At 41.1% G+C, this 26,171-nt stretch overlaps 1 protein-coding gene across 8 annotated transcripts in view; it reads right to left on the bottom strand.

Moving 5' to 3' along the window:
• Positions 1 to 141: 141 nt before the first annotated feature.
• The window catches only part of LYN (LYN proto-oncogene, Src family tyrosine kinase), a 56,648-nt gene continuing 30,618 nt past the window's right edge, over positions 142 to 26,171 (bottom strand). For all 8 annotated transcript variants that reach the window (XM_075744078.1, XM_075744072.1, XM_075744076.1 and 5 more), the window contains 5 exons: positions 22,011 to 22,193; positions 21,049 to 21,125; positions 8,563 to 8,716; positions 6,673 to 6,804; positions 142 to 1,803 (listed from right to left, as the gene is read on the bottom strand). In XM_075744078.1, coding sequence (XP_075600193.1) covers positions 1,601 to 1,803; positions 6,673 to 6,804; positions 8,563 to 8,716; positions 21,049 to 21,125; positions 22,011 to 22,193 — 749 coding nt within the window. In that variant the 3' untranslated portion in view covers positions 142 to 1,600. The remainder of the gene's footprint in view (positions 1,804 to 6,672; positions 6,805 to 8,562; positions 8,717 to 21,048; positions 21,126 to 22,010; positions 22,194 to 26,171) is intronic.

The raw sequence follows: 26,171 nt of genomic DNA on the forward strand, positions 1-26,171 counted from the left end.
GCAGAATCCATGAATATTTACTGTTGCAAAATAATCTTGTTAGTGATGATGAACAGATGTTCCTCTGTTCTACATGAAGCTACCACTCTGGATAGCATATCAGCCATTTATTTTATCTCAAATTACTACCATACAACTTGCTTCAGATTAAGTGTTTATTAAAATTAAAAATCACCATACAATAGAAACTATTTACATATTTAACTGATAGTCTGCTTAAACTGCACAGTTTGACTGAAGGAAGCCAATGGAAAGGAAAAGCAATTAATATTTATGCTGCTGAACTTCAACTGCAGGCACACTGAAGCTTTATCAAAAGGGTTTTTAGCTTCTACAAAGTACCATTTGCCTAAATAATTGGTTTGAGGGGTGGCAAAGATGTACTGGGTTTCAGCTGTACGAACCAGTGTCACTTTGAAGGAGGAAAAAAGTAATCTATGCTGTAGTTACATTGCAATTGTACTAGCTCAGCTGTTTCGGTAAGTAACTTGATAGAACAATTCAATATGTAGATCTTAGCAAAATGCATGACTTTTATGAATTAGATTTATATACTGAGCAACAAACCTCTAGTGTCACTGCAATGTAACTTGATATCCTATTGCATATTTCCACAAATTGTTTTTGATAGTGCTAGAGCTAGTTTCAGCTTTAAAACAGATTTGAGGTTAGTTTATTAAAGCAGCAAAAATATAAGGAATATTCTTGAATAATCACAAAGGATTAAAAATTGAGATTAAAATATTTTCACTGCTACCAGTCTCAGTGACTCCAATGAAAGCATTAACTTCCTTCAAAATCCTGTGCTTTCCCAGGGACTTCAGATGATGACTTTGGCCTTGTGGGGAAAGCGAAGGTTGAAATACAGAGCTAGGTGTACTGCCACTTCTGCCGTTGTGTGTGGTCCTATTGCACTTCTGCATCTGTGATGGCTGGGTGATGCTTTGAAAATTATTTTACATCTGAGTAATACAGCAGTAAAACAGAATCATCTTCAGTGTAAAGAATTACATATATAACCTTCCTTAAAGGAAACCATGACACCGTCTAGAGAGTCTTACAAGAGGTGACAGTACTCCAACTACTAATGTGAAATAACATGGATATAAAAATACTTTTCACAATATGTTTTATATCAAAAAGATCATATAAGACCATCACTATGTCTTAAATCTGTAAGTTTTCCTTCATGACTTTTTCTTTTGAAAGCAGCTGTTCATGTATCTTCTTGCCCCTTTTATAAAGGTCTCATTGTAATGTATTCCATGACTTAAATTTTAAGAAAGTGTTGTCAAACAGTACCGGTGCATGATTGCTTTTCTTCCTTCTCCCTCCTCCCCACCCCAAAAAGCCTGCTTGGTTTGGGATGTTTCTGCAGATGCAAAACATAGCATTTAAGGAGAACTTCAATCTTTAGAGGAACTGTTTTAACCAAAGAACAACATGATTATTTCTCTGCAGTAGTACTCTTTCCTTCAGCATTTCAACTTTGCCACTCAGTTAAGATGTCCAAACTCATGGAGTAATTGGTTTGAGCAGTCTGTCCAGATAATTGTCTGTGTCAATGATCCATGTCAATAGAAAAAAACTGTTCTTTGTTCTATGGCTGTTGTTGATACTGCCCCTCTGTTGCTGTGTAGAAGTCATCAAGCACACTCTGTAGATAATCAAATGTTGGCCTCTCTTCTGCTTTGTCTTTCCAGCATGTTTTCATAATATCATAAAGCTCAGCTGGACAGGTTTCCATACGTGGCATTCGGTACCCGCGCTGAAGAGCCACCATCACATCTGAATTGCTCATACCTGCAAAGAGAAAAAGAAAGTTTGATCAAATGATCTTAATTCCTAAAGAAATTATTTTTTTCTTTTTGATTTACTTCACTCTAAAGCTCTTCACCCAATAACACAAAGCTATTACTACTTATTAAAGACTGTGGGAGAAATCAAAATGCTCGTCTCCAGAACCAGATCTGTTCTCCTCTGACCGGTCCTGCCACCCTTTGTTCTTCTTCCAGAGGTGGTAAGATTCACAGCAAAAGCCCACCCTGGCATCAGCCTTTGTCTACAGCTGCAGAGCTTCTTACCTGCTTGCTGTAGACCCCCTCCATACTGAGGCAGAGAGCAGCCTATATGTTTGACCATGCTGCCAGTCACCCAGCCAAATGTAATAACACACTTTCAGTTTTTCTTCTACATCAGCTTTTGTGTAAGTAAGTGCTGCCGACTGCAAGATGCTGAACATGGTCACTCATCATACCATTACTTGTAACAGGCAATTTCCCTTCCCTTCTTCCTCATCCTATGCCTTTTGTGCAAAACCATCTTGCCAGCTGTGCAGAGCTTTGCCTTGGTTCCCTGTTATGGGGGATAAGAACTCTAACTACCAGAAGTGCATCCTGAGCCTCTCACACCAACTAATGTCACATGAGAGGCCTGCCCTGGATTCCATCCTCCTCCTCCTCTCTGTTTCATCCCCCCCGCCCTGACTTCCTCCTTTTTTTAAATCCTTGAGAGAATGGTTCACAGAACAATTTCGACATCTGCTCTCAGAAGGTCAGCTATGGCAGGGCCAACAAAAAGGCTCACCACTTCCTGCCCAGAAACCTGCCTTTCAGCTTGTCCCTTCCCCTGCAAATCTTATGCAATCCAGCCTAGTACTGTGCCTTCTCCAGGACACACACTCTAAACTTACTGTACTCCATTTCTTCTGATGACTGGGCATGCAGGAAGCCCCTGTGTGTCAGCCTAGATGTTTGCCACCACCAGTGAAGAGCTTCCCTCTATTGAGAAGGGTATTCCAGACCCCACAGCTGCTGGTCACTCCTCCATGTGGCACAGTTCTGCCTAAGACTGTGGTTTCTCATGGTTTTTCTCAGGCACCTTGGCCTTCAGTTAGGTGCATGTGTGACCTTGCTCCTGCTTATGCCAGGTCCCCAGCGGTGTGGGGAGAGCAGCTACGCTCTGCTGAGATGGGGCGGGATGGGTCCTGAGCAAGGGCGGCAGTGGAGGTGCAGAAGTGGTGCTCCCTCGAGTGCCTGGTGACCGTGCAGCTCTGTCGCTGCAGACTGTGCAGATCTTTGTACGTGCTATCTGCCAATTAAAGCTATGATTTATTTAAGCCACTTGGCAGGTAAAGACACATTTGCATTACAACCAAATGACAGCTTTATCTGGTATAACTACTTTGACTATTCCAGATGACTATAGTTCATAGAGCCAACATCAGTTCAAGCCTTTTGGCTTTAACCTATTCTAAAAAATACTGTCAGCCATGACACCTGGCTCAGAGTGCTTACTGTGAGCACATCTTTTGTATTTCCAGTTCCACTTTGGAAGGAGGAGTGAAGTTTTCCTGAGCTGATACTGCACGTGTGTGTAGAAAGACAGCATTTTTAAGGTAGCAGTGGAATGGCCTGTTGTCACAGACTAAGGAATCACTGCTATATAAAGACAAAATAAACATAGGAAGAAAGCCAATAAAGCACTTTATAGACAACAGCAATCTGACTGCTTGAGCTTAAAGAAATAGATCGTATATAATGTACACAGTAAAATAGTTATTCATATTGTGCAAAGTCTTAATTAACTGTGGGCTGCCACATGAGGACTGCTGCTACTGGGCTTCTGTGCAGAACGGGGCTGATTCTGTGGGCGCAAGTACTCTAGATTGTGCTTAGATCTAATGTCTGCAGGACTGACTGTTAGATTCTGAATGCCAAGGACAAAGCCTGGGGTTCAGCTAACCTGCAGGCAAACCAGCTGTTAAAATAACCATCTAAGTTCACAAGACAAAAAAATGAAACGACTTGTCTCAGTATTTCATAGTAAATATGTCATGAGCATATTTGCATATGTTTGGGGTGTTATTTAAAACAAAAAAATCTTACCTGACTTCCCCACAGTCCAAGTAGTATTCTCAAAATAGCTACTTGTTAAACTTTTCCTCTTTTTTTTTTTTAGGATTTTGTGGCTAGAGAATTACCTGTCTCATCAAATCTACATCCTGATCAGTCACAGAAATATATCCCATATGCACATTTGTTACACTTACACCCTCTTAAATGCTAGCAAAGGACATTAGCTCTAAAGGTCTGTTAATTCACGCTGTGGTACCTGTTAAGCTTCACAGACAAAGACATATTTCCTTACATTAGAGCCTGGGAAATGATGTGAACACAGTGGTATGGAGGAAGAATCCACCGTACAGAAAGTGGCATATCTTGTGAAGAGCAGCTGACATAACTGGAATGCAAGTATGGATGTTGCCAGTATTTGACATACTATGTAATCATCTGGAAATTAGTTTTAACAACCAATTCAACTTACTTGCCCAGAGATTCAAATACTTGTTTCATATTTCAGAGGTAGTTCCTGAAACTATAGTCCCACTAATTGCTTTGATTTTCTCAGGAAGAGAAACAGCTGTTGGAATTTAAGAACAAAGATCACAAAAGCTCCAAGTTTCTTGGCTGGAAATGCTTCCTACCAGATTGTCTGCCTAGATTTTCTTCACAGGTATTAAGTACTTGCCAGTTTCAACTCAAACTGTTTCACATGCAGCTTTATGCTGACTGCTCTTTAGCTGCTGGAGCTGGTTAATAATTGAAAAGAATATTTTGAAGCAGAACTGAAAAATCAATTTACTGTTTCTCTGCAGTGGCTGCTGGTTACAACCTCTCACCAGGTTACTCTTGCCATGCTGGGGTAATGCTCAAATCTGTCACAGCCCTTCATGTAACTTGGTCACCCATTTATTTTGCTATCCTTCTGGTGCTTCAGTAGCAACTTTCAGTCTAATAGGCTATTTCAATTTATACTTCTATTTAAAACAGACATATATCCTCTTCCAGTGTAACTCAAGTAATGCCTGCAAACTACTAAAATCCTATAGTATGCAGACAAGAGGCTTCTGCTTCTAACTGTTGGTTGACAAACAAATCTATGGTGCTCATAAAAATGCTCTCATATGTTTTAAAAAAAAAATATTTGCCCAGACTTTCCCTAGGAGAGATGTTTCTCACACTAGTACAATTCACTACAGTGAGCAGACTTAGCTGCAGAACAAGTGCTGGTTTCCAGGTGAGCTTGTAGGTTTGCTCAGGGAAGGACAATTTTCAAGGTATCCAAGAATAACCTTTTGAGGCCATCTCAGCGTAGGCAACTGTCTGGATACAGAGGTACGTGGTAACAGGAAAAAAAAAAAAAAAAAAAAGTATCCTGACTATGGGAAGAACCATGCATTACTTGGCTGCATATAACTCCCATCTGATATTTCTTGGGGACACGAGCAGTGTTTAGAATAGCTTTAGGAGGACTTGCTACTCAGTCACATATTTTACAGCCCTTACCTAAAAACGAACCTGGAGCATATGTTTAAACACTTAGCTGTGCAAGCAGCCCTATCACCTCTTGAAGTTTAAGGGGGCTACTCTAGGGCTTAAGTGCTTTCCTGGACTGGAGCCTTACTGAGCAATGAGAATGTCTGGTTTGGCTCTACCTCTTGTACAGAAAGTTGATATGTACTTCTATAACATAGCGTAAAGTTGGCCACCATCACCCCTTCCGTGCTGCCCAATTCTCCCAGGAGGTCCGGTCTCCCTGTACCCAGTGGTGTGGAGCCTGCCGTCATTGCAGGGACTTGGGTCTACTGGGGAATTCCAGCTGCACACAGAGTGGTGATGAAAATGTTTTCACTGTTTAAACAGCAAGAGCTGCGGCACTGGAAGTGCTGGGGAAGCTTTGCTTGGATGAAATGTCTGCTCTCCCTTTGCTGCCTGTAAACGGCAGGATCCTAAAGGTTCTCCTCAGAAGTTACTCCATCTATGAGATGCGTAGTATAGGTGAACATGGCTGTACTTTCCCCATTTGCCCACAAGATAAGAGAATTTAGGTCAATTTTCCATAACCTCAGTAAGCTTAAATGAATGCAGTCTGTTGCCTGGAGTTAATCAGCTATGCCCGAGATGTGACGATTTTGTGTGCGTAAACATATTCTTCATATAAGCTGCCTCTGTGTGCTGGAAACATTAATACGTATTTTGTTTAACAGAAAGAAAAAAGAAACATGAAGCACGTAACCATTTCACAGCTACCTAATGCAGCCACGATTGATGTACTCCTCTGTGGTCTTGTACCTGAACTGTACGGAACAGCGAAGAGTAAATAATCCTAGCAGTACACCAACACTGCTTTAGGATCTACTTTCGTATTTGTTTAGATTAGCTAACATTGACAAATTATTACAGCCTATTTGCTTATGAAAACATGCTTTCTTAGTACTTTCACATATTACGATATTAACCCCCCCTGAAGCTTACACAGCACCATTAGAACCTGTAGCGCTGCACCCTTGCTGTGGGACTGTGCTGCTGACCGTAAAGCTGGGATCTGTGACAATGCGGCACTTGCTGCCATTGTAAAACCTTTTGAATATATAAAAATGACTATGTGTTCATGGTGCCATTGGTCTGTCTGCTAAAATTTACACCAGAGAGGCACGTGGTTTACACATACGGTGATTATAAGTTTTCAAAGCAATAACATTGCCTGCAAGACGTTTTCCAAATCGCTGCTGTTGCTGCTGTCAGATGCCAGCTCTTTCCCTGCGTATTTTCTTTGCTTTTTAACAACAAAGTATAAATACAGAGTAATGGTATAAACACAGGCCCATACCTGGATAAGGAATCTTTCCATATGTAACGATTTCATACAGGAGAATCCCAAATGACCACACATCAGATTTAATAGTGAAAGATCCATAGTTAATTGCCTCCGGTGCTGTCCATTTAATAGGGAATTTTGCACCTAAAAAATAGTACAGTCAATATCAAGTCACTAAAATGTCTTAAACAACTTGCCTATGTTACTCCTAAATTAGCAAAGTTACCAGCAACTCCTTCTGTCCAAGAGTTATCAGCAAAGCTGTCCTGCAGGATGCATGTTGCCACACTGCACGTCCTCTGCCAGAGGTGCAAATAAGATGCCAAAAGTTACACAGCACCTTTTGACATGGTGAATTTTTGCTAAAATTGCAGTCACCATTTTCCCTTCTGCTCAGTGGTTAGGCAAAAATTTTACAATTCCCATCACCTGGAACTTTGCAAGACTTTAACTAACTTTTCCTATTTTAAAGAAGGTCAGTCTCGCTTCAACATACACTTTAATGCATTTCACATTCAGCCATAGATGCAAAAGCAGTAGCAAGTCATATCTTAAAAAGTCATATCTTATAATATGGTCTTTCACGTCTAACTAAACTGATTCCAGAAAATCACATATAAAAGCAAACTCCTTCCAGTGAAATAAGGGAAACATATAATGTTCCCCATAAAATGTTGCCTTTGTTGGGGAACATTACATTAACTCTTCAGACAACAGAGTAATACAAGCAGATTTTCTCTATGTCCTTTATAGCCTGCTCTATCATTCCGGTACAAAATACCAGGTAAGCTAGGAAACTTTTCTGAATGGTAGAAAACACATCAAAGAAACTTGGCATAAAGAATTTATAACCTGAAAGGTTCATTTAATCAACATACAATGTCCAGAGATAGCTAAAAATCACAGATATGGGTTCTGTACCTCTGAAAAGTGCTTAATCAGACCCATTCCTCTGATCTATTGAATTACTGTTACCCAGTGAGTGCTGAATAGCTTGTCTTCCTTTAATCTCAACTGTAGTGCATTGTTCTCTTTCTTCCTCATACCGTAGTTCTTCCCCTCTCGTCCTACATTACCACAGTTTCCATCCAGACTGTGTGAAAACATGAGGTAGCGTCTTTAAAGCGAGAGGGGGAAAGCCAGCCAACAAACCTGCTCCGAAAAGTTACCCTAATGCAATCTGCGCATGGAAGCACAAATAAAAACTTTTCACTACAACAAATTGACTACGCACTTCTTGAAAAGATCCTTGACCACGTTAACAAAACACACAGGGCAAAACCCAGACAAATATCTTTAACAGCATGATTTCCCCTCTTTCCAGTCCTGACCCTGCTGCGATGTTAACTCCCACCCGTTCGCTGAGCAGGGACATGTCCCAGCCTTCCAGTGTCCCTACACAGCAGCAATGCTGCCGAACATGCAAATCAACGCTGCAGCTCCTAAAGCAGCTTCAAAAGACAAACAGTTCTGCTAAAGGTTTTCTTGTTACTGGCAACTACACTTGCTAGGGCTCCTTCCTTTCCCTAAGTGAAAGGAGGTCAATGTGGCACTTAAGGATGTGAAGAGAAAAGAAGATCATATTTTCTTGGCATTTCATTCAGTGGGATGGAAGCTGTGAGCGTGCAATTAATTTGTTCAATTTAGAAAAATTTGTGTGCAGTTAAGTACTCTCAATTTTCTTTAGTTTTCAAATTTACATAAAATAAACTTTTCAAAAAGCCTGGGGAGCACAGAAAGGTTATTTGTTTCCTTATTCTTTTTAAAAGTTGTTGGCATTAGAAGGCTGCCTCTAGGAAGTTGTTATGGCATTTTCTGTCCTTGGTGACCACATTATTGTTAGATACAGCCTCACTGCCTCCCAGAGGCTGAAGTTTTAAAAACAAAAATAAAAATACATACCTTCCCTTGCTGTATATTCGTTGTCTTCAATGACTCTTGCTAGTCCAAAATCAGCAATTTTGCACATCAGTAAGTCTGAAACCAGAACATTCGCTGCTCTCAAATCTCGATGGATATAATTTTTTCTTTCTATGTATGCCATTCCTTCTGCAATCTGTAACAAAAGAAACAACTATTTTGATATTTCAACACCATGCACCACCATCAGCAGGTCTGAGCTCTCTGTTCTTTCAAAGTATCAGCAAAGCCACATTCATTTATTCATTGCCAATATCTTTGGAGCAATTTTTAGAAGTAAGCAAGGAAAGGGTGATTGCCATGGAAAACTGATGTGTAGATCCAATCCTGCAAAACTATACTTACAGGAGCAGCTTCAAAAGAATTGTTTGGGTGATTAACAGCTGCAGGATTAGAGATAGATATTAGAGACATTTCCTGAAAAAAAAAATCTTAATTAAAATGTTCCTAAGATTTCTACTAAAATATTCTCTTCCCCAAATTATTAACCAGTTTATTTTCCAAATACTAAGAAAATAGAAGGAATTAATAAGTTAAATAAGATACACACATTCTTTTAAGGACTGATGAAGGACCAGTGCAGATAGAGTTAAAAAAACCCCAACAACTTTCTGTTTACCCAGTATAGGCCTGGACGATCAGGAAACAATGACTAAGACAGAGCAAATAACTTTATTTTCTTCTACAGCAACATGTACCTGTTCATACACGAGGAGTGTTTGGCAGCAGCCAGCTCTCAGATACTATCATAAGTAAATTTAATTTGTATTTCAGCAGCCCAAATTAATTTCCAAACCATATTAAAGATGATTAATGTCCTTAAAATATGCACTGGGGATGATTTTTTCAGTATATGTCCAGACTAACTTTTTTTTTTTCCCCCTGAAGAAAAACATTTTACTTTTCAGAAAAAAAGAAACTGAAACAATAGTTTCTAAACTCAGAGCAATAAAACTGATGTGTCTGTTATATTCTGTCCAAAAGTTTCAGAGGAGCTAGGAAAAAAGAAAAATAAACCCAGTTCTTGTGAGCTGTCCGTTTTTCTCTCCCCTGTAAGACTCTGGTGATGGGTCGTTCCCAGGCGAGGCCCACGGTCCAACCTGCGCCGCAGGTACCTCTCCAGGATGTCTATGGGTGGGTGACAGACACCTCGTTCTCAGCCACACGGTTTGGGGAACGCAGAAGCTCTTAGATTTGCTAATGAAGCAGCAGTAAATCAGTCAGGGTCCTTCCCAGACACTCACACACGGGCTCTTTCCTCTCCACCTCAGGAGAAGACAAGTGCACGGGTCCCTTCTCAGCGCCAGAGGTGCTCGTTTCAGCCCTGCAGTAAAGCAGTCAGGAGCACCCAACCAAATTGTAAGAAAAATGTTAACATCACTTCTGCTTATCCTTTTTTAAAAAAAGTCCCCAGGGGGTACTGCGAAGGCACAGGCTGCCTCCACTTACAACACAAAACCACACGGTCTTCGTTCCTCTTTTTCGGTTTAGGCAATGGAAAAATAAAGCCACTTGCCCTCCCACCTCCTTCCACTGCAAACCTCTTCTTACAAACCGGTATGTTCTTCAGAGCAGAGTGTTACATTGCCCTTGTAGAAAGCAGGGGGGTTCTCACACTGAACCAGAAAGAAACTCCGATGATGAAGAGAATGAAGAACACTTGCATTTCATGTTTTCTAGAAATAAGTAAGATGTTTTATATGAAGGAAGCAGCTACTAGTGAATAATTGCCATAGAGTCTTACTAGAGACTTACAGACAAAACAGAAGAGTAGTATTTGATTAGGGCCTGATCTGCCTGTCTCTCCTCCCCGTGCGATTACTTGGGTATGGGGAGGAATGAGAGATGAAAGGGAAGGTTTTGCTGTCAGACCAGTGCCAAGATTGGACTGGCCAGCTTGGCAGATATGACCAAAATGCAGACAGGTCCACTAATGTCACCAAAAATACATCAACTGTCACAAAGGAATCAACTTTCCTACTACTTCTCTGCACAGATTTAACATTTGGGCCAATTGCTGGATGGGGAATGAAGAAACACCTCATGAAAGAGACATTTGTGACAGCAATATTTAGTTTCCAAGCCCAACCAAGCAAAACCATTGGAAAGACTATTTTATTTCCTCTCATTTGTGCCAGACTCACTGAAGTTATCATCTGGTTAGTCACAAATGAAGAATGTGACATCAAATGATCCATTATATTTTCAGCATATACATACTACATTTCTGTGAAATTCCAGGACAATGGTTTTGACCGCATTGAGTCAGAGAAATTCAAAGAAGCCATGTATGCGTAAGCATTTGGGCATGCAAAAAATTCCCGAGTAGGAAAAGAATAACGGGCAAGGAATTTTGAATGGGAGAAGGAGGGAAAACGCAGTGACTGGACAACTGAATTCACACGTCTGGTCACATTAAACCCTTGCTTGTGGGAAAAGGAAAAGAAAAAAAAAAAAAGGAGGATTTTTTTGATCAAGGAAATGGGTGCCAGAGCCCGTGTGATAACTCTTTATGATAATTGTTGGGTTTTCATTGCCAAATGATATGTTAAAGCTAGAGAAATTCATGGGAACAAAAGAAAATTAAAGCCTTTCCCCCCCTCTTTTAATGATCATTAGTACCTGTCAAGACTGTTCGGCGACGTGTAACTATTACTCAGGAGCAGGATGGGAAAGCTAATTTGGGCTTCTGGAATATGTTTTGTGGCCTTTAGGAGAGGATTCTGCCTACACTGCACAAGTGTTACTACCAACAAGGGAGCAATTTCCCCTTCACCTTTTATGAACTACTGAGATGCTTCTAGAAATACCCAAGTTAAATCCTTTTAAAAACAACCAACCAACAAATCTCTAAGTACTAGGAACTACGCACCCAGGGTAAGAATGGAAGAAAAGACTTCTGGAAGAAATAAATCACTGCACAAGACAGCCTCCGTACTGTAAAGCTTCAGGTAAAAGTCATACAATAAATTAATGACTCAGAGCCACAGTTCTGCAGACAGCTCTGTCACCCTTTTGGGTGTGATTTCAGCTGCCATTGCTCTTTCCTCTCTGTTTTTGCTCTTTCTACCTGTAAATTGGGGTAATTGCTTAACTTTCCGGAACACGTGTGGGTCATTTCACAAATAGGTATAAAACTCTTTCAAAATCCTGAAAGAAAATGGTAGCAAACACGTCACACATATAGAATATTGCTTTGAAAAGATGCATTCCCTACTTTCTGACCCATTCTTTTAGCTTCTGAAGGTGTTCGGGGGAAAGAGGTAAAAGCAGCAGAAGACTTTTAAGTAGGGAGAGGAGAACCTACTGTCACAGAAGAGCTATACCTTCTGAAAAGCAAAACCACTTGATCACAACTCAAAGACTTCTTAGTGACAGGACAAGGAGTAATGGGTTTAAGCTGAAGGAGGGTCGATTTAGATTAGATGTTAGAAAGAAATTCTTTACTGTGGGAGTGGTGAGGCACTGGAACAGGTTGCCCAGAGAGGTTGTGGATGCCCCATCCCTGGAAGTGTTTAAGACCAGGCTGGATGGGGCTTTCGGCAATGTGGTCTAGTGGAGGGTGTCCCTGCCCATGGCAGGGGGGTTGGAACTAGATGATCTTTAAAGGTCCCTTCCAACCCAAATCATCCTATGATTCTATGACTGGTGAAACATCACAGCTGACATTAAATAGCACGTAGAGGGATGGACAGTTCTGTTCTTTTTTTCAAAAGGTAAGACTCAGCTATTTTAATTTTTTTTTCTTTTTTTTTCTGCAAAACCAGAGAACTTCTGGGTTCGTTCATAGCTCCATTTTCAACTCAAAGACATGCTTGATTTCAACTTCCATCCCAAAGGTCTGTGATCCTCTTTTGCAAGAGTTATTTCAAACAAGACATGCTTTACACATAGTTTGCAATGCTGTTTCTTCATGCAGAGAGGGAGTTACGGCAACGTGTGTAATGGATTCTGCTTGTGCATTTCTAGGCTATATGTAAAAATGTGGAATAATGAAGAGGCCAGATCAGTTTACTTAGGGTCAGCCTGACAGGATGTTTTTACATCATGCTGAGAATGCATTATATACCGTCGAGAAGGAAAATTGACAGGGATCATGAAACAAAGTGGAATGAATATGAAAGGGAATGAAAGAATAGCAAAATATGAAGTTCTTTTTTATTAGGAAAACAAGAGAACTGACAGGTACAACCTCATGGGAAAAAAGTCTCAGGAACAACCACATCATCAAAAAAACCCCAGCAATTACAAGTGCAAGGGCAAATCACACTTATTGTAAAGACAGTGCCTGACAAGAAAAATTTACAACAGAGCAGAACAGAACAGAATATTTCAGTTGGAAAGGATCTGCAATGACCATCTAGTCCAACTGCCTGACCACTTCAGGGCTGACCAAAAGTTAAAGCATGTTATGAAGGGCATGGTCCAAATGCCTCTTAAACACTGATGTGCTTGAGGCACCAACCACCTCCCTAGGAAGCCTGTTCCAGTGTTTGACCACCCTCTCACTAAAGAAATGCTTCCTAATGTCCAGTCTGAACCTCCCCTGGTGCAGCTTTGAACCATTCCCCACATCCTGTCACTGGATCCCAGGGAGAAGAGCTCAGCACCTCCCTCCCCACTCCCCCTCCTCAGGAAGCTGTAGAGAGCAATGAGGTCGCCCCTCAGCCTCCTTCTCTCCAAACCAGACAAGCCCAAAGTCCTTAGCCGCTCCTCACAGGACATGCCTTCCAGCCCCTTCACCAGCTTTGTTGCCCTCCTCTGGACGCATTCAAGGACCTTCACATCCTTCTTAAATCGTGGGGCCCAGAGCTGCACACAGTACTCAAGGTGAGGCCGCACCAAGGCTGAATACAGTGGGATAATCCCCTCTTTTGGCCGGCTGGTGATGCTGTGTTTGAGGCACCCCAGGATGGGGTTTGCCCTCTTGGCTGCCAGGGCATGCTGCTGGCTCATGTTGAGCTGGTCGACCAGCACCCCCAGGTCCCTTTCTGTGGGGCTGCTCTCCAGCCACTCCTCTCCCAGTTTATACTTGTGCCCAGTGTTACTCCTTCCTTGGTGCAGGATCTGGCATTTTCGCTAGTTAAATTTCATCCCATTAATCGTGGCCCAATGTTCCAATCTATCTAGATCCCTCTGCAAGACATCTTGTCCCTCAGGACAGTCTATAGTACCTCCCAGTTTGGTGTCATCCACAAACTTGCTAATGGTGCATTCAACTCCTGCATCCAGCCCATTGATAAATATATTGAACAGGCCTGGCCCTAGGACTGAACCCTGAGGAACACCGCTGGTGACCTGTCGCCAGCCAGATGCAGCCCCATTCACTACAACCCTTTGAGCTCTGCCCTTCAGCCAGTTCTTCACGCAGTGCACTGTGAACCTGCTTGTCCCACAGAGGGACAACTTGTCCAGAAGGATACTGTGAAGGACAGTATTAAAAGCCTTACTAAAATCCAGAAAAACTACATCCACCACCTTCCCTCACCTGCAGGTGACCTTATCATAGAAGGACATCAAATGAGTTAAACAGGGCTTTCCCTTTGTGAACCCATGTTGACTGTGCCTGATGATTGCATTATTCTGTAAATGCCTTTCAACAGCACTCAGTATAATCTTCTCCATAATTTTTCCAGGAACTAAGGTTAGACCAACAGATCTGTAGTTTCCTGAGTCTTCCCTCACACCCTATATGTAACAGTGGGTAGCTTCCAGTCAGCAGGGACCTCCCCAGACTCCCAAGACCTTTAGTAGATGATTGATTTGGCCAAATCTTACATGGTCAGAAACACCTGAAAATTATAAAGTCAAATTACAAAACATAAGAAAAAAACCAAAAATCAGAAGAGCTCACCCACAAAAAGTGCTACAAATAGTAAGTATAAACAGGGAAACTAGAGGTGCATAAGACCAAGGAAAACGTTCACATTAAATGAATGATTAAATTAAATGATGGAGAAGACTACGTGCAAATGCTACAGAGAAGTTTTTAAATGCCTGCCTTTGCTTCAATCTCCACTGAAAGGGCCAAGGATGCACATGTGGTTAATGTGAATGACAAAGAGGTAAGAACACAGGGTGGAAAAGGGAAAGAACTGGGTTAGGACAGTTTTTGTGGACATAGGTGCCTTATGAGACACCTTAAAACTATTGATAAATCCAAACTCACGCATCCTCACTTGCCTGCAAAGCAGGGCAAGCAAAATGGGGAAAAAACATAAGTGGTGAATCTATTCAAAGTTGAGCCTAGTTTTTATTTGATTATAAATGAAGACAACTCTGGGGAAAAAAACAAAAGGGGGTGACCTACAATTTCCAAAATAATGAGAAACTACTAGGCTAAGAACCTCCCTAATCCTCTCAATTCCTATTTTATCTATGATTTTAAACCAAAATCACATAGAAATGATTACTTAGAGATGGTTTAGGTATACTGTTAAAAGATTTCCCTTTGTATTGACAGATGTGGCTTTTTACTCATTTCAGGATCCGTACTATAAAACTAGACGTGAAACCGCAGGCAGTGGCAGGCAGGGACTCGTGCATAAAGGCAGCTTCGAAATTCCCTCTGTATTGCTGCTGCCTGTGAGACAAGCGGGGCTGAACTGCTGCTCTCACTCCCCAGGGCTGGGATGCTGCCCCTGAGGGTCCAGCCGTGAAGAGGACATCTTGGCCACATCCCTCATCCTTTGCTGGGCGAGTAGGGGACAGTGACCTCAGAGCTGCTCTCGGCTGCCCACCAGCTCAGGCCCAGGGCTCGGTGGGATGCTCTTGCCAAAGCAGGTAAAGCAGCCTGAAAACCAGACTGGAAATGAGTGCAAAGCACTTGGGGTGGGAGGGAGCATCCTGCTGGTGAAGTTTAAGCAGAGGAAATAATGCAGCATATCCTGAGTTTCACACTGCCTTCAATTTGGTAATTCTCGGTTCCTAGGCAAAAGCCTCATTAAAAACAGTCTGAAGTTTTGAAAGGTTTGAACCAAAAACACATGTTATTGATCTGGACAAGACTGTCTTTGGTCTTGAATTAACCAAACCCAGGTTCCTTTCAACAATGTCCAGAGGCATAATAAAATAAAATATACTTCTTGATCACAGTTTTCAAAAAGAGAGTTCATCTTCACGTGACTCACTCTCTCTGAGGACGATGTAGACCCTTTGTATCTGGCAACTGAAAACTGTGGTGAAATAGTCACATTTTAATCTTCAAGTGATATATCAGTGTAATACCAATTTTCAGTTTGCAGCAGTACTTATCCTAAAGGTGAAGTCAGGAAAGGCTGCAAAAATGTATTCCTCTTGCTCCAGTCAAGCAGCTATGTAGTCAAAGCAGACCCACAGAGAAAACAAAAAGATTATTAAAGTAACATATATAATTATGCACTGGAACATTAGAGAGTATCATTAAAAATGAAAGAAACCTGAAAAGGAATATGGCGAGACTGCAATGGAAATCTCCCAATGCCAAATAAAATTTAATATTAATTCTGATTTAGGACTTTCCCTTAAAACAGAGGGAAGAGGGAAGGATTAAAGGACTGCATCAAAAATCTCTATTAATTTTATTCTAAGTCTATTATAATTTTAATTTGTCGCCTTAGAAGGCAGAAAGAAGAGGATAAGAGTTGCCAATGAAGTTGTAGAACATAGAACAATTAATGAAAGTATTGGCGTTGCACGGGAAAGAGGACAGACTGCTTTTGTGACAAAGCTTTGACCAGTTTGAAAAGGTATGACGTATGTTCGGTAACAACTGATATCATTTTCCTAACCACAGCCACCATGCGTATGTGTGCTACATGGTAGATAAGGATTTGCATAAGAAGCAGGAAGAGTTTACACACGCAAAAGGTTCACTGAATTTGCGTCGTACGTTTTCAGCAGCTCCCATCAAACAAAAGCAGGTATGATTTCAAGAACTGTGAAACAAAGAATCGGGAGCTCTTTGGATAAAGTGCCTCTGAGGCAAGACAAAAAACAACTGGTAAAATCCAGAGTTTGCAGTCGCTTTACTGCTGAAGGAGCGAGGCTGTCGCCTGTAGATGACCGAGGGAAATATGGGCAACGTCCACGCGGACTGTCTTGGCCTGCTGCATTGGCAAGACTTGGCAGTGCAGCTCATGGACAAAGCAACAAAATTTGCCTTACCCTCCAACTCCTAACTGGGAACCACCAGCACCTTTGGGTTCCCCGAGCCCGCTGGCTGAGCTGACGGGCAGGGGGGCCAGGAAGGGGAACCGCTTGTCAACCATGTCAGCTAACGCCTGCCAGACGTGTGGCAGCTGCGAGACCAGCCGAACGCACCAGCAGCGGTCACGCAGGCAGAGAAGCAGGCTCATCTTTTGCTTTCCTGGCTGTTTCTGGTGTGTCTGACGTACTAGCAATTCTGCTGACTTCTACGGGAGATGCCACAGCTCTGTTCTGTACTAAAGCAGGTAGTACGTGCTTGAAGATACGTTTGCAAAACTAAGCTTCCTTTAAAACACACTCCTTTCAGAGACTTCTAGCATACATCTCTAGTGGCCAAAATCATCTTTACCAGGGCACAGTTAACACTAGATTTCCCCAGCCCATACTATACACTAATTGCATCACAAAAGAGAAACTTCAGCTTTTTCAGAGGGCAGATTGCTTTAGAAACTGAGCTGAACCACCTTCCTAGCAAGCATTTTCTTGCCACGTTTTCCAGAAGCCTGATTTCATATATTGTGATTGTTAGTACAGCAAAAAAGCCCATAAAATTCTGAATCTACAGCTGTATGCTAAAGTAGTCACTAGATGTAAGTGTAACTAAGCAGAATCACAGAATCATAGAATGGTTTGCGTTGGAAGGGACCTTTAAAGGTCATCTAGTCCAACCCCCCTGCAACGAGCAGGAATATCTTCAACCACATCAGGTTGTTCAGAGCCCCATCCAACCTGTCCTTGAATGTTTCCAGGGATGGGGCATCTACAACTTCTCTGGGCAACCTGTTCCAGTGCCTCACCACCCTCATCATAAAACATTTTTTCCTTATATCTAGTTTGAGTACACCCTTTTTAAAGTAAAAAGTTTAAAACCATTACTCCTTGTCCTATCACTACAGGCCCTATTAAAATGTCTGTCCCCAGCACTCCGCTGTCGTTGCCAAAAATGGCAGTGAGTGTGGATGTTAAGCTAACAAACCAGCAATATCAGTATAGCAGAGTAGGACTATATTTGATTACTTGCTTGAAAAATGCTATCTTTTTAAAAGGTGTTCATTTCACCTGGGGGAGCAGTCTGAGCCCTTGTAAACGTACATTTCTTTCAAGACTGTTCAAAGCAAAGGTGTTACGAAGTCAGTGCGTGGAGCACTAACAGCAGTCTGGCAATGCAAACACAAACCCACAGCGCTCTTCAGCACCGCTTGGAAAATTGGCTTCCGCTGGTGGTTCACGTTCAACCACCTGCACTACATTCTTCAGCTATTTGATAGTCACAGACTACATCCTCCTCTCCCATTCTCCAATTCCCAGTCCCTCCTTATCTGACAAGGTCATTGTAAGGGGGCAAAGGCAATTCCTCTGGATAAGAAGGCAACATACTAAGTGAAATCTCTTCTTGCCTGTTTTCTTCATGCTGTATCACAAGTCCATTGCTAGCATACCCTCCTGCAATGAGTTTGGTTCTTCCAGCAATTTTTGTTGCAAAAGATGCCTTATGTGCACACGTGTGGATGCGAGCCAGACAGCTGTGTAGCACAGCTGGGAGCAGGCCAGCCCCGTGCAACATCGTAGATGCATGAGGGAAAAAAATATGCCAACCCTCAGCTACCATTTGTTGCATTTTCAGTCTTTCTGAGAAGCTGGGATAGTCTGGTAAACTGCCTTGCTAGAATGGTGTGATTAGACAGTCATGAAGAGCTCAAGTGTATGTCCATCAAAGCAAAAAAATATGCCTGATCTTATTTAAGTAGTTCACCATGAGCTTCCTTCCTCACTTTTTTTTTTTTTAAACCTCTTCTGAAACACAGCTCTCCAAATTTCTTTCTCCTTAGGCTGTACAAAAAGGTTAACATCACTACTGTAAGAATAAGTTAGTGTTCCATTTATACAAACCAGACTCATACCAAAAATACTAGACACATTTTATGTTCTCCTTTATATACAGCCTACATTCTGGAAAAGTATGACCCACAGGTCTGCAATAAAATTACCATTACCTTAACAGTAGGTCAACAGAGTTTGAAAATATTTTTGTCTATCTTTTGTCCTAAAGACCCATCAATTAACATTCAGACCGTCAGAGTTAGAGAAGACCAGTGGAACATCTGTGTTGGTCAGAGGGAAATCTCTAGTCTGAGAACCACATGCAGCCTGCAAGTCTATGCTGCGCAGTCCTGTGGCAGCAAGGGCTCTTTACAAATGTGCTCAAAAAACTTACAAATTCTTTCCATGTGAAAAATCCTGGTATCTCTGTTCCAAAGTTTTGTTTGGGCTGCAGCTGGGAATCCTAAAAGAGGCCTCCTGAACATACCTTTATGATCACTCTGCAACCCAATGCGTGGCTCGATCTCAGGAATTTCTGTCAATAGCCTACACCTTAGGTGAAGAGAGGACCTTCTCCTAACACCTGTGCTGCACAGGGTCCTGGCCTCCGCGGCCAAGTGCAGGAACCGGCTCCGAGAGATTGCTGTCAGATTGGGGTGACAAGTGAAGTCCATTTCAAGTGACTCGACCTTCAAAGCTTTGTGAATGATAATGTCTGACCCCTGTCATCTTGGAAGTTATTTACCCAAGTTGTACACAGAGGTGCTTTCTAGTTCATAAAGCTTCTTAAGCCTTAAATTTCTGAAAACACAGTATTCATTTAAAATGAAAGCAACGTCCCTAGCTCCAGTAAAAAGGTGTGCTATAAAACCACATGTGCTTTCCTCTCCACATCTTGCGTCTCCTTTCACATCACTGCTCACAAATGTTCTTCTCTCCCTTGAACTTTACACGCTATTTTCAAAGCTACATTTTCTTTTCTGCCCACTGTTATTCATCTCTCCAGACCGTGACCTGGGATCCAGCGGGTTTTCCACATCTACAAAGCTTTTGCCCCACTAAATTCTCAAGGACAAGTTATCCAAAGAGTTCAGAAAAGTTAGAAAGCCTATAGCTACACTGGGCCACCAATTATAGCAAAACCAGCTCCTGCACTGAATCTATGTTAAATAAAAATCTATGTTTGATATATTGGACATCTGTATAAAAATACGTGATATCTAATATAACATAGAAGAGTTGCAGTTGGAAACGACCTCCAACAATCACCTAGTCCAACTGCTTGACCACTTCAGGCCACTTTAACCAAGAGTTAAAGCATGTTGTTAAGGGCATTGTCCAAATACCTTTTAAACACTGACAGGCTTGGGGCATCACCCACCTCCCTAGGAAGCCTGTTCCAGCGTTTGACCACCCTCTTGGTAAAGAAATGCTTCCTAATATCTAATTTTATATTTATTTATATAGCAATTGTTATATAAAACAGTTATATAATATTCTTATAGTGAATTTTTGGTACAAATCCCTAATGTTTTATTATGTCTTTTGGAAGTTTTCTCGTCTTTCTTCATGAATTGTAACAAGTTATTGTAATAGGGTACAACAGTCGTAAACTCTAATGCATAATAAAAACCCAAAAAGGTCAGTGAAACAATAACCTACCAGAAATGCCTTCATTACCTATCAGTAACATGAACTGCAACTTGCAAAAGCTTACCTTATTTTCTTACCCTATTTTCTTATATGCCTCCCTGGATGTCTAATGCTGAAAACTATCTGAGGCGGAACAGTGGGCTCCAGGCACCTTTGATCCAGGCACCTTTGATCCAGGCACCTTTTTTAACACACCAATCACCCTGGGGTCTCTCTCTACACCTTTCATTTATGACATAGGATAACTTTGTACAATACTTTTGAAACAGTCATCACAGTTCATCAATCAGATACTAGTACCTGAAACATCATTGGATTGGATTTCATTTATTTCACTGTAATTTACATAAGAATTTCTAACAGGCAATAGTCTGTAGAGGTTAACAAAGAAGTTTGACAAATGGCCCTAACTTAAGAAGTAAAAATGAGGCATTTATTAACATTGAAGGAATCTCATAAGCACAAACTCACACACTTTTACTTACACTTTTAACGCACAGCTGCTTGAAGTGAAAACAGCCTTTCCATGAAGGAAAGTGGCTGCATCCCACTGCCATCTAAGAGCAGGGTACCACTGCCGTCTAAGAGGTCACCAGCAGTATCTAAGAGCTAAGCCTAACTTCACATATTCCCTTTGAAACATCTTTTATGTACTCCCTCCTTTCGAGTAACCTTCTTTACTCAGACCAAAACATATCTGAAAATTGAATTAATTTTTAATGCAAAAAAAGTATTTAGGATAAAGTTGCCCAGCATGAGTTTCAGACTCAGACAGAAATAATTTTGAGCATATTTCTTAACATTTACCTGAGCAGAGAAGTCAATTAGCTTTGGAAGCAACAATTTACTTCCCTCATCACTCTTCAGAAAATCGAGCAAGCTTCCTGCGACAACAGAGAAAGATTAAGTCAGTGCAACTTATTACCAAAATAAAGGTCACACCAGGTCCCCAATTTTCTGGATCACAAAATTTTTGCAGTGAAGTGTTTTGATATATTTTCAAGTTGACTACTGTAAGCTGGTCTCTTTACATGATCAATATGTCGCGTATCCAAGCTTTGCATTTTTCCTGGGTGTAGAAAACTCCCATCAGACCATACCTTAGTTCAGTGGTGTTGAGTTTGAAAAGTACCTTACTCTATGGACTATCACGAGAGCTGTCTAGGAGAATCATACATATTAATCCTTTCCAAGTCATAAAGATAAGTGGCTCAACACTTTTTTATGAAGTTACCAGCAGAATTGCTTGAAAACAGAACTAAGAAAAACTACCAGCCAGGACAATCTGAGAGGGAAACCTCACTTATTTTGTGTAGTGATGCTCTAATAAAGATTGTCTTTTTCCAGTAGTGCAGCCATTCTTGCAGGACCACTCATGACTCACCTTATTACACAAGTACTTATCAATTCAGGGGCCACTTAAGACAATTTTTAAGGTTTGTTTTAATTACCTTGCTATGACACCAGACACAAAAGTTAGGTAGGGAACCCAAGGGAACCAGAGCTATTTTGGGGGTTATGTTCTGCATTTGAAACAAAAATGCTACATTTAAGAAATGTGTAAAAATAGTTTATTACACAAAAGCACAAACAAATCATAAAATTAAATCCTCAGTCCTCCTTCACTTTATATCAGAGCATTCAAATGAATAACACTAAAATCCCAAGTTCTTACTTTTTATTCCTCCCTTTTTAAATAAAGGTGACTGATTTAGGAGCAGTAGAAGAGTTTACTAAAACATCGCTTGCAGATCCAATGTCATTCTCACCTTTAGCCATGAATTCTGTTATAATATATATGGGTTCTTCTTTGGTCACTACAGCATAAAGCCTAACGAGCTTATCATGCTGAAGTGTTTTCATGAGGTTGGCTTCCTCCAGGAAGGCTTGCACAGACATGGTTCCCGGCTTCAGAGTCTTCACAGCCACTTTCGTACTATTATGATAGTAACCTAAAAGGAGGGAATACAATCAGTGCACTTGAAGTCACCCTGTGCCGCACAGCGCCCCGACTAGTAGGAATTTGTAAAGCACGTGAGGTTGGATTCCGGTAATAGCTAAGACCCTGAGAGCAAGTGCCAGATGTAGCACAAATATTTGCACTAGAATTCCTTTTTATTTTGCAATTGATACAACATTGCAGTGAAAAATAATCCATTCCCTATGTTTTGAAATTGGTTATCTGAAAAAAAACAGATAAAGAAAGCAAATTATCTTGCTTCATACCACGTTTTCATTTACAAGTAGCCCATAAAATATTCAGTCAAGACATGTTTTACTGAATGTCCACATGAATTGTCTCAGAATCTAATATCCACGGATTGCTTGCAAGATTCTGCAGCATCTTTAAATACCATGATTATAACCATTTTATGCATGACAGTCTCATGCTTGTAATCCTTTCTGTTACCCTCGGTACTCAAACTGGAGCATTACGGGTAAGTGCAATCGGATGAGTGTTCTCAGGACCAACAAAGATACGCTGCCAGGATAGCAGTGCTGCAGCGTTCAGAGCAAGATTCACAACGTGATAACTTCTTATCATGTAACCCATGCCAAGAGTGGAATAGACTGTGGCTGTTTCATTTCTGTTTATCAAAACTTCTAATGTAATAGTCTAATTATATAAAAAGCAACTATCAATAAAAAGAAAAGCAGTGAATTATTTTCTGCTTTAATGTTTTCCAAACATTAAATAAATGTTAAAATGCCATTAAAAAAACCAAGCGAGTAGCAAGCACTGATCCTAAAGTTTATCTTGTGAAGTCATTTAATTTGACAAAGAAAAGAAGGCGGGGGGTGGGGCGGTGGTGATGAAGGGGGGCGATATAAATACAACTTCTTCCCAACATTTCAGCTTTACAGAATGCTTCAGTAATTTCAAACCCCAGCCTTTTGTTCCCCACCATATCCATTTCAACATTGCGAAAATATTTCTCAGAAGACGTAAAACTTTCATGACTCAATGAAATAGCCTCATTTCCTTATTCAGCAACAATCCAGACAGTATTACCACAATGGATAACCGAGCCCACAATTTCCTTATACTATTTATCATCTTAACATAAGAAATCAGTGGCAAAGCAAGGAACTAATTTCCAGGTCTTAAGCGATTACTCTAACTACTGCATCTTCCATCACCTTTCGTAAAGAAGGATCATCACTGTAGAAAAGCCACTATCTCAAATTATTCACCTCCATGATTATTAAATATATTTTTCCAACCATGGTCAGGTTAAAGCATAACAATGATATGCCTCTGGATGATCAAATAATAACAAATTACAACTAGAAGTCAAATTCTGCTGTTAAAGCTTAGGTATAAAAGGTATATCCATCAGAAAACCAGACGTTAAATACATCTCTTTCTGCTTAAGAGGAAGAAAGCTTATTTGTGTCATTTCTACTATTCCATCACATAACATAAAGCAGAGCACTAGTACCACTCCCAATTTGTTGAATATTCTAATGAACATACTAATTAATAATAAACATGTTAATTAATATCACTATTTCTGTGAAGCAATTGTGACCAACACACTTAACATTAACTATATAACAGTATTTTACATTCACTAAAGAGATCCATCAATCTCGGGTTCTAGTTACAGAAAGTCTACATGGCAACAACACCTGAGCGGTGCTGAGGTGTTCTGCCGGAAAAACCTCCGGCGGTAACACACAAAACAAATTAGCTGATGAGATCAGTAGGGGCATTTGATCCTGATCTCTTTCAAGTTCATTTATTCCGTCAGGTATTGGGAGGGATAGGACACCAAAACACTGAGGAAATGTTGTCGTGAATTCTATGAGCCCACACAATGGCATCTGTAAAAAATAGACCCTTGACAGTTTGGCAAAACTGGAATTCTCACCTCTTTCCCTCACCCATTACAAGCAAAACCACTGTTAGCTTGATTTGGGCTGAGGACCACAGCAGAACTGAACCCTCACAGAACATGAGTCTGTACCACTCAGCTAAGCAGATGCCACCTCGCCATCTGGGAGAAAGCTCCCATCATCTCTGAGTCAGAAGTAGCAGAGTAAGAACACGGCACCCCTGAAGGGGAAGATTATATTAGGATATGAGGCTAGACAGGCCTGCAGCAGGCAGCACCTTTTTAGTATGCATCTGTACCACCCTGTCTTAAAAAAGTCCTAGTCCTCATGTCAGGTCACTTATCATTACCGTGAGAACCTCTGTGGTAGTTTCCATACAGATTTTCTGCTTTGCAGGTGCACTCTCGCTGTACAGGTAAGAAACTGCAGCCTTTGTGCAGGCAGAGGGAAAACTGGTGACCTCAAAGTGTTTCAGTGAATGATACCAAATTTAATGTTCAGTCTGCATCACTGAAGGATTTCAGTGACGCACAGGGAGCTGTCGGAAGGGGTGGTTACAGCACTGCATCGCCCCTGCTTCGTACGGTACCTGGGGCTCTGAACCCTTCGCTAACGTCTGCCTTGGCTGCACTGAACCTGGCTCCGGGTGTAAACCCAGCACTTGCTGTGTCACGGTATTCCTTGCCGTATGATATGAATGACCATATGGTCAGTTGGCTACCTAAACATGAATTCAAAAAGATAGATAAGCAATGAAATTCTTGCTTACATCTAGAATATCTGACACACAATTCAGATTGTTTGCAACTAACATTCAGCTTATGTATGTACTGTAAAAATCCATTTCTGATACTGATGAGATGTACCAGCAAGTTTTTTTGGTTCATTTTAAATGTCTTTTATTTCAATAACAGCATTTCTGCACACTGATTTTTCTAACAGCTGCATAAGAAAATACACCTCCAGAATGCGTATTACTTACATTCTAATTTGGGGGTTACTGAATGAGAGAATCTTTTACACCTGAGATGCAAGCAAAACGTGCCTCATCAATAAAATACACCATAATGGTTCCATTTGGCTTGTAAAGTTGTCTCTTTGCCTTGCTTGAGAATTCTCTTCATGGATTATTAATACCACAGAACATTATGGTTCACATCATATCAGGGCACACTAGGAACAAAGATACATAAAACATAGACCCTGCTCTTGCGGCGCTACTCTGGTTCATCACATCACTAAAGAAGGTGCCCAGATGCACTGAACTCCATGGTCAAAAAACCCTTTCATACCATGGCAGGAAGCAAGTCTCCCTGCAGTTTAGGCTTTTGTAAAAATTAAATGTGATGCAAGCAATAGTACGCAAGTCTGAGGAATGCCACGAGGGAAGGCCATGTTCTTCTCTATCTGTTAGAGTAGAATCCTCCAAAATTTTTTAATGTTTCATGTCTTTATTTTGGAGTTGATTATGACTATTTTGACAGAGTAGTATCTTGGACAGCCAGGTTGCCACCAAATTCTTGCATGAGCTTAATCAGGCCAAGCTATGATATGAACTTATAACAGATAGTAATGAGGTCAAGCCTATCAGATGTCCAGGACTAAAGACGAACAACTTTGTGAACAAGCCTACAAGATGTAGCTTTCTCCTTCCTCTGCCTTCACAGTAATTCCCTGTAAGGGTATACTGCCAACAACGTGTTTGAGCTACGGAGGTATGACACTGTTAGAAGTCAGATAATGTCTCAGGCTGTTACGATTGCAGGAGGTACAGTATTTCTGAGAAGCTCGCTGAGGAAGAGACTGAGGAACAGCAGCAGCTTCTCCACATCCTAGTGCATGTCAGCACATCACTCCTCCTTCAACTACAGGCATCGGTCAGCTGAAGAGCAGAGCAATGCAACAGTAGCTCCATCTCTAGCTCATCTCCATACAGCCCATTAAGTGTGAGGGCAGAAAGCACAGGCTGCAGCTTTCTAACTGCTTCCATCGTGCAGTGCATAAACTGTGAACACAACTCTGCCACGCTGTTTTCATCTATCATGTCAGCACAGCTAATGGCCCAAACACACACATAAACACCAACCTGG

This window comes from Balearica regulorum, chromosome 2 (genome assembly GCF_011004875.1).
Source record: "Balearica regulorum gibbericeps isolate bBalReg1 chromosome 2, bBalReg1.pri, whole genome shotgun sequence".
NCBI classification, from domain to species: Eukaryota; Metazoa; Chordata; class Aves; order Gruiformes; family Gruidae; genus Balearica; species Balearica regulorum.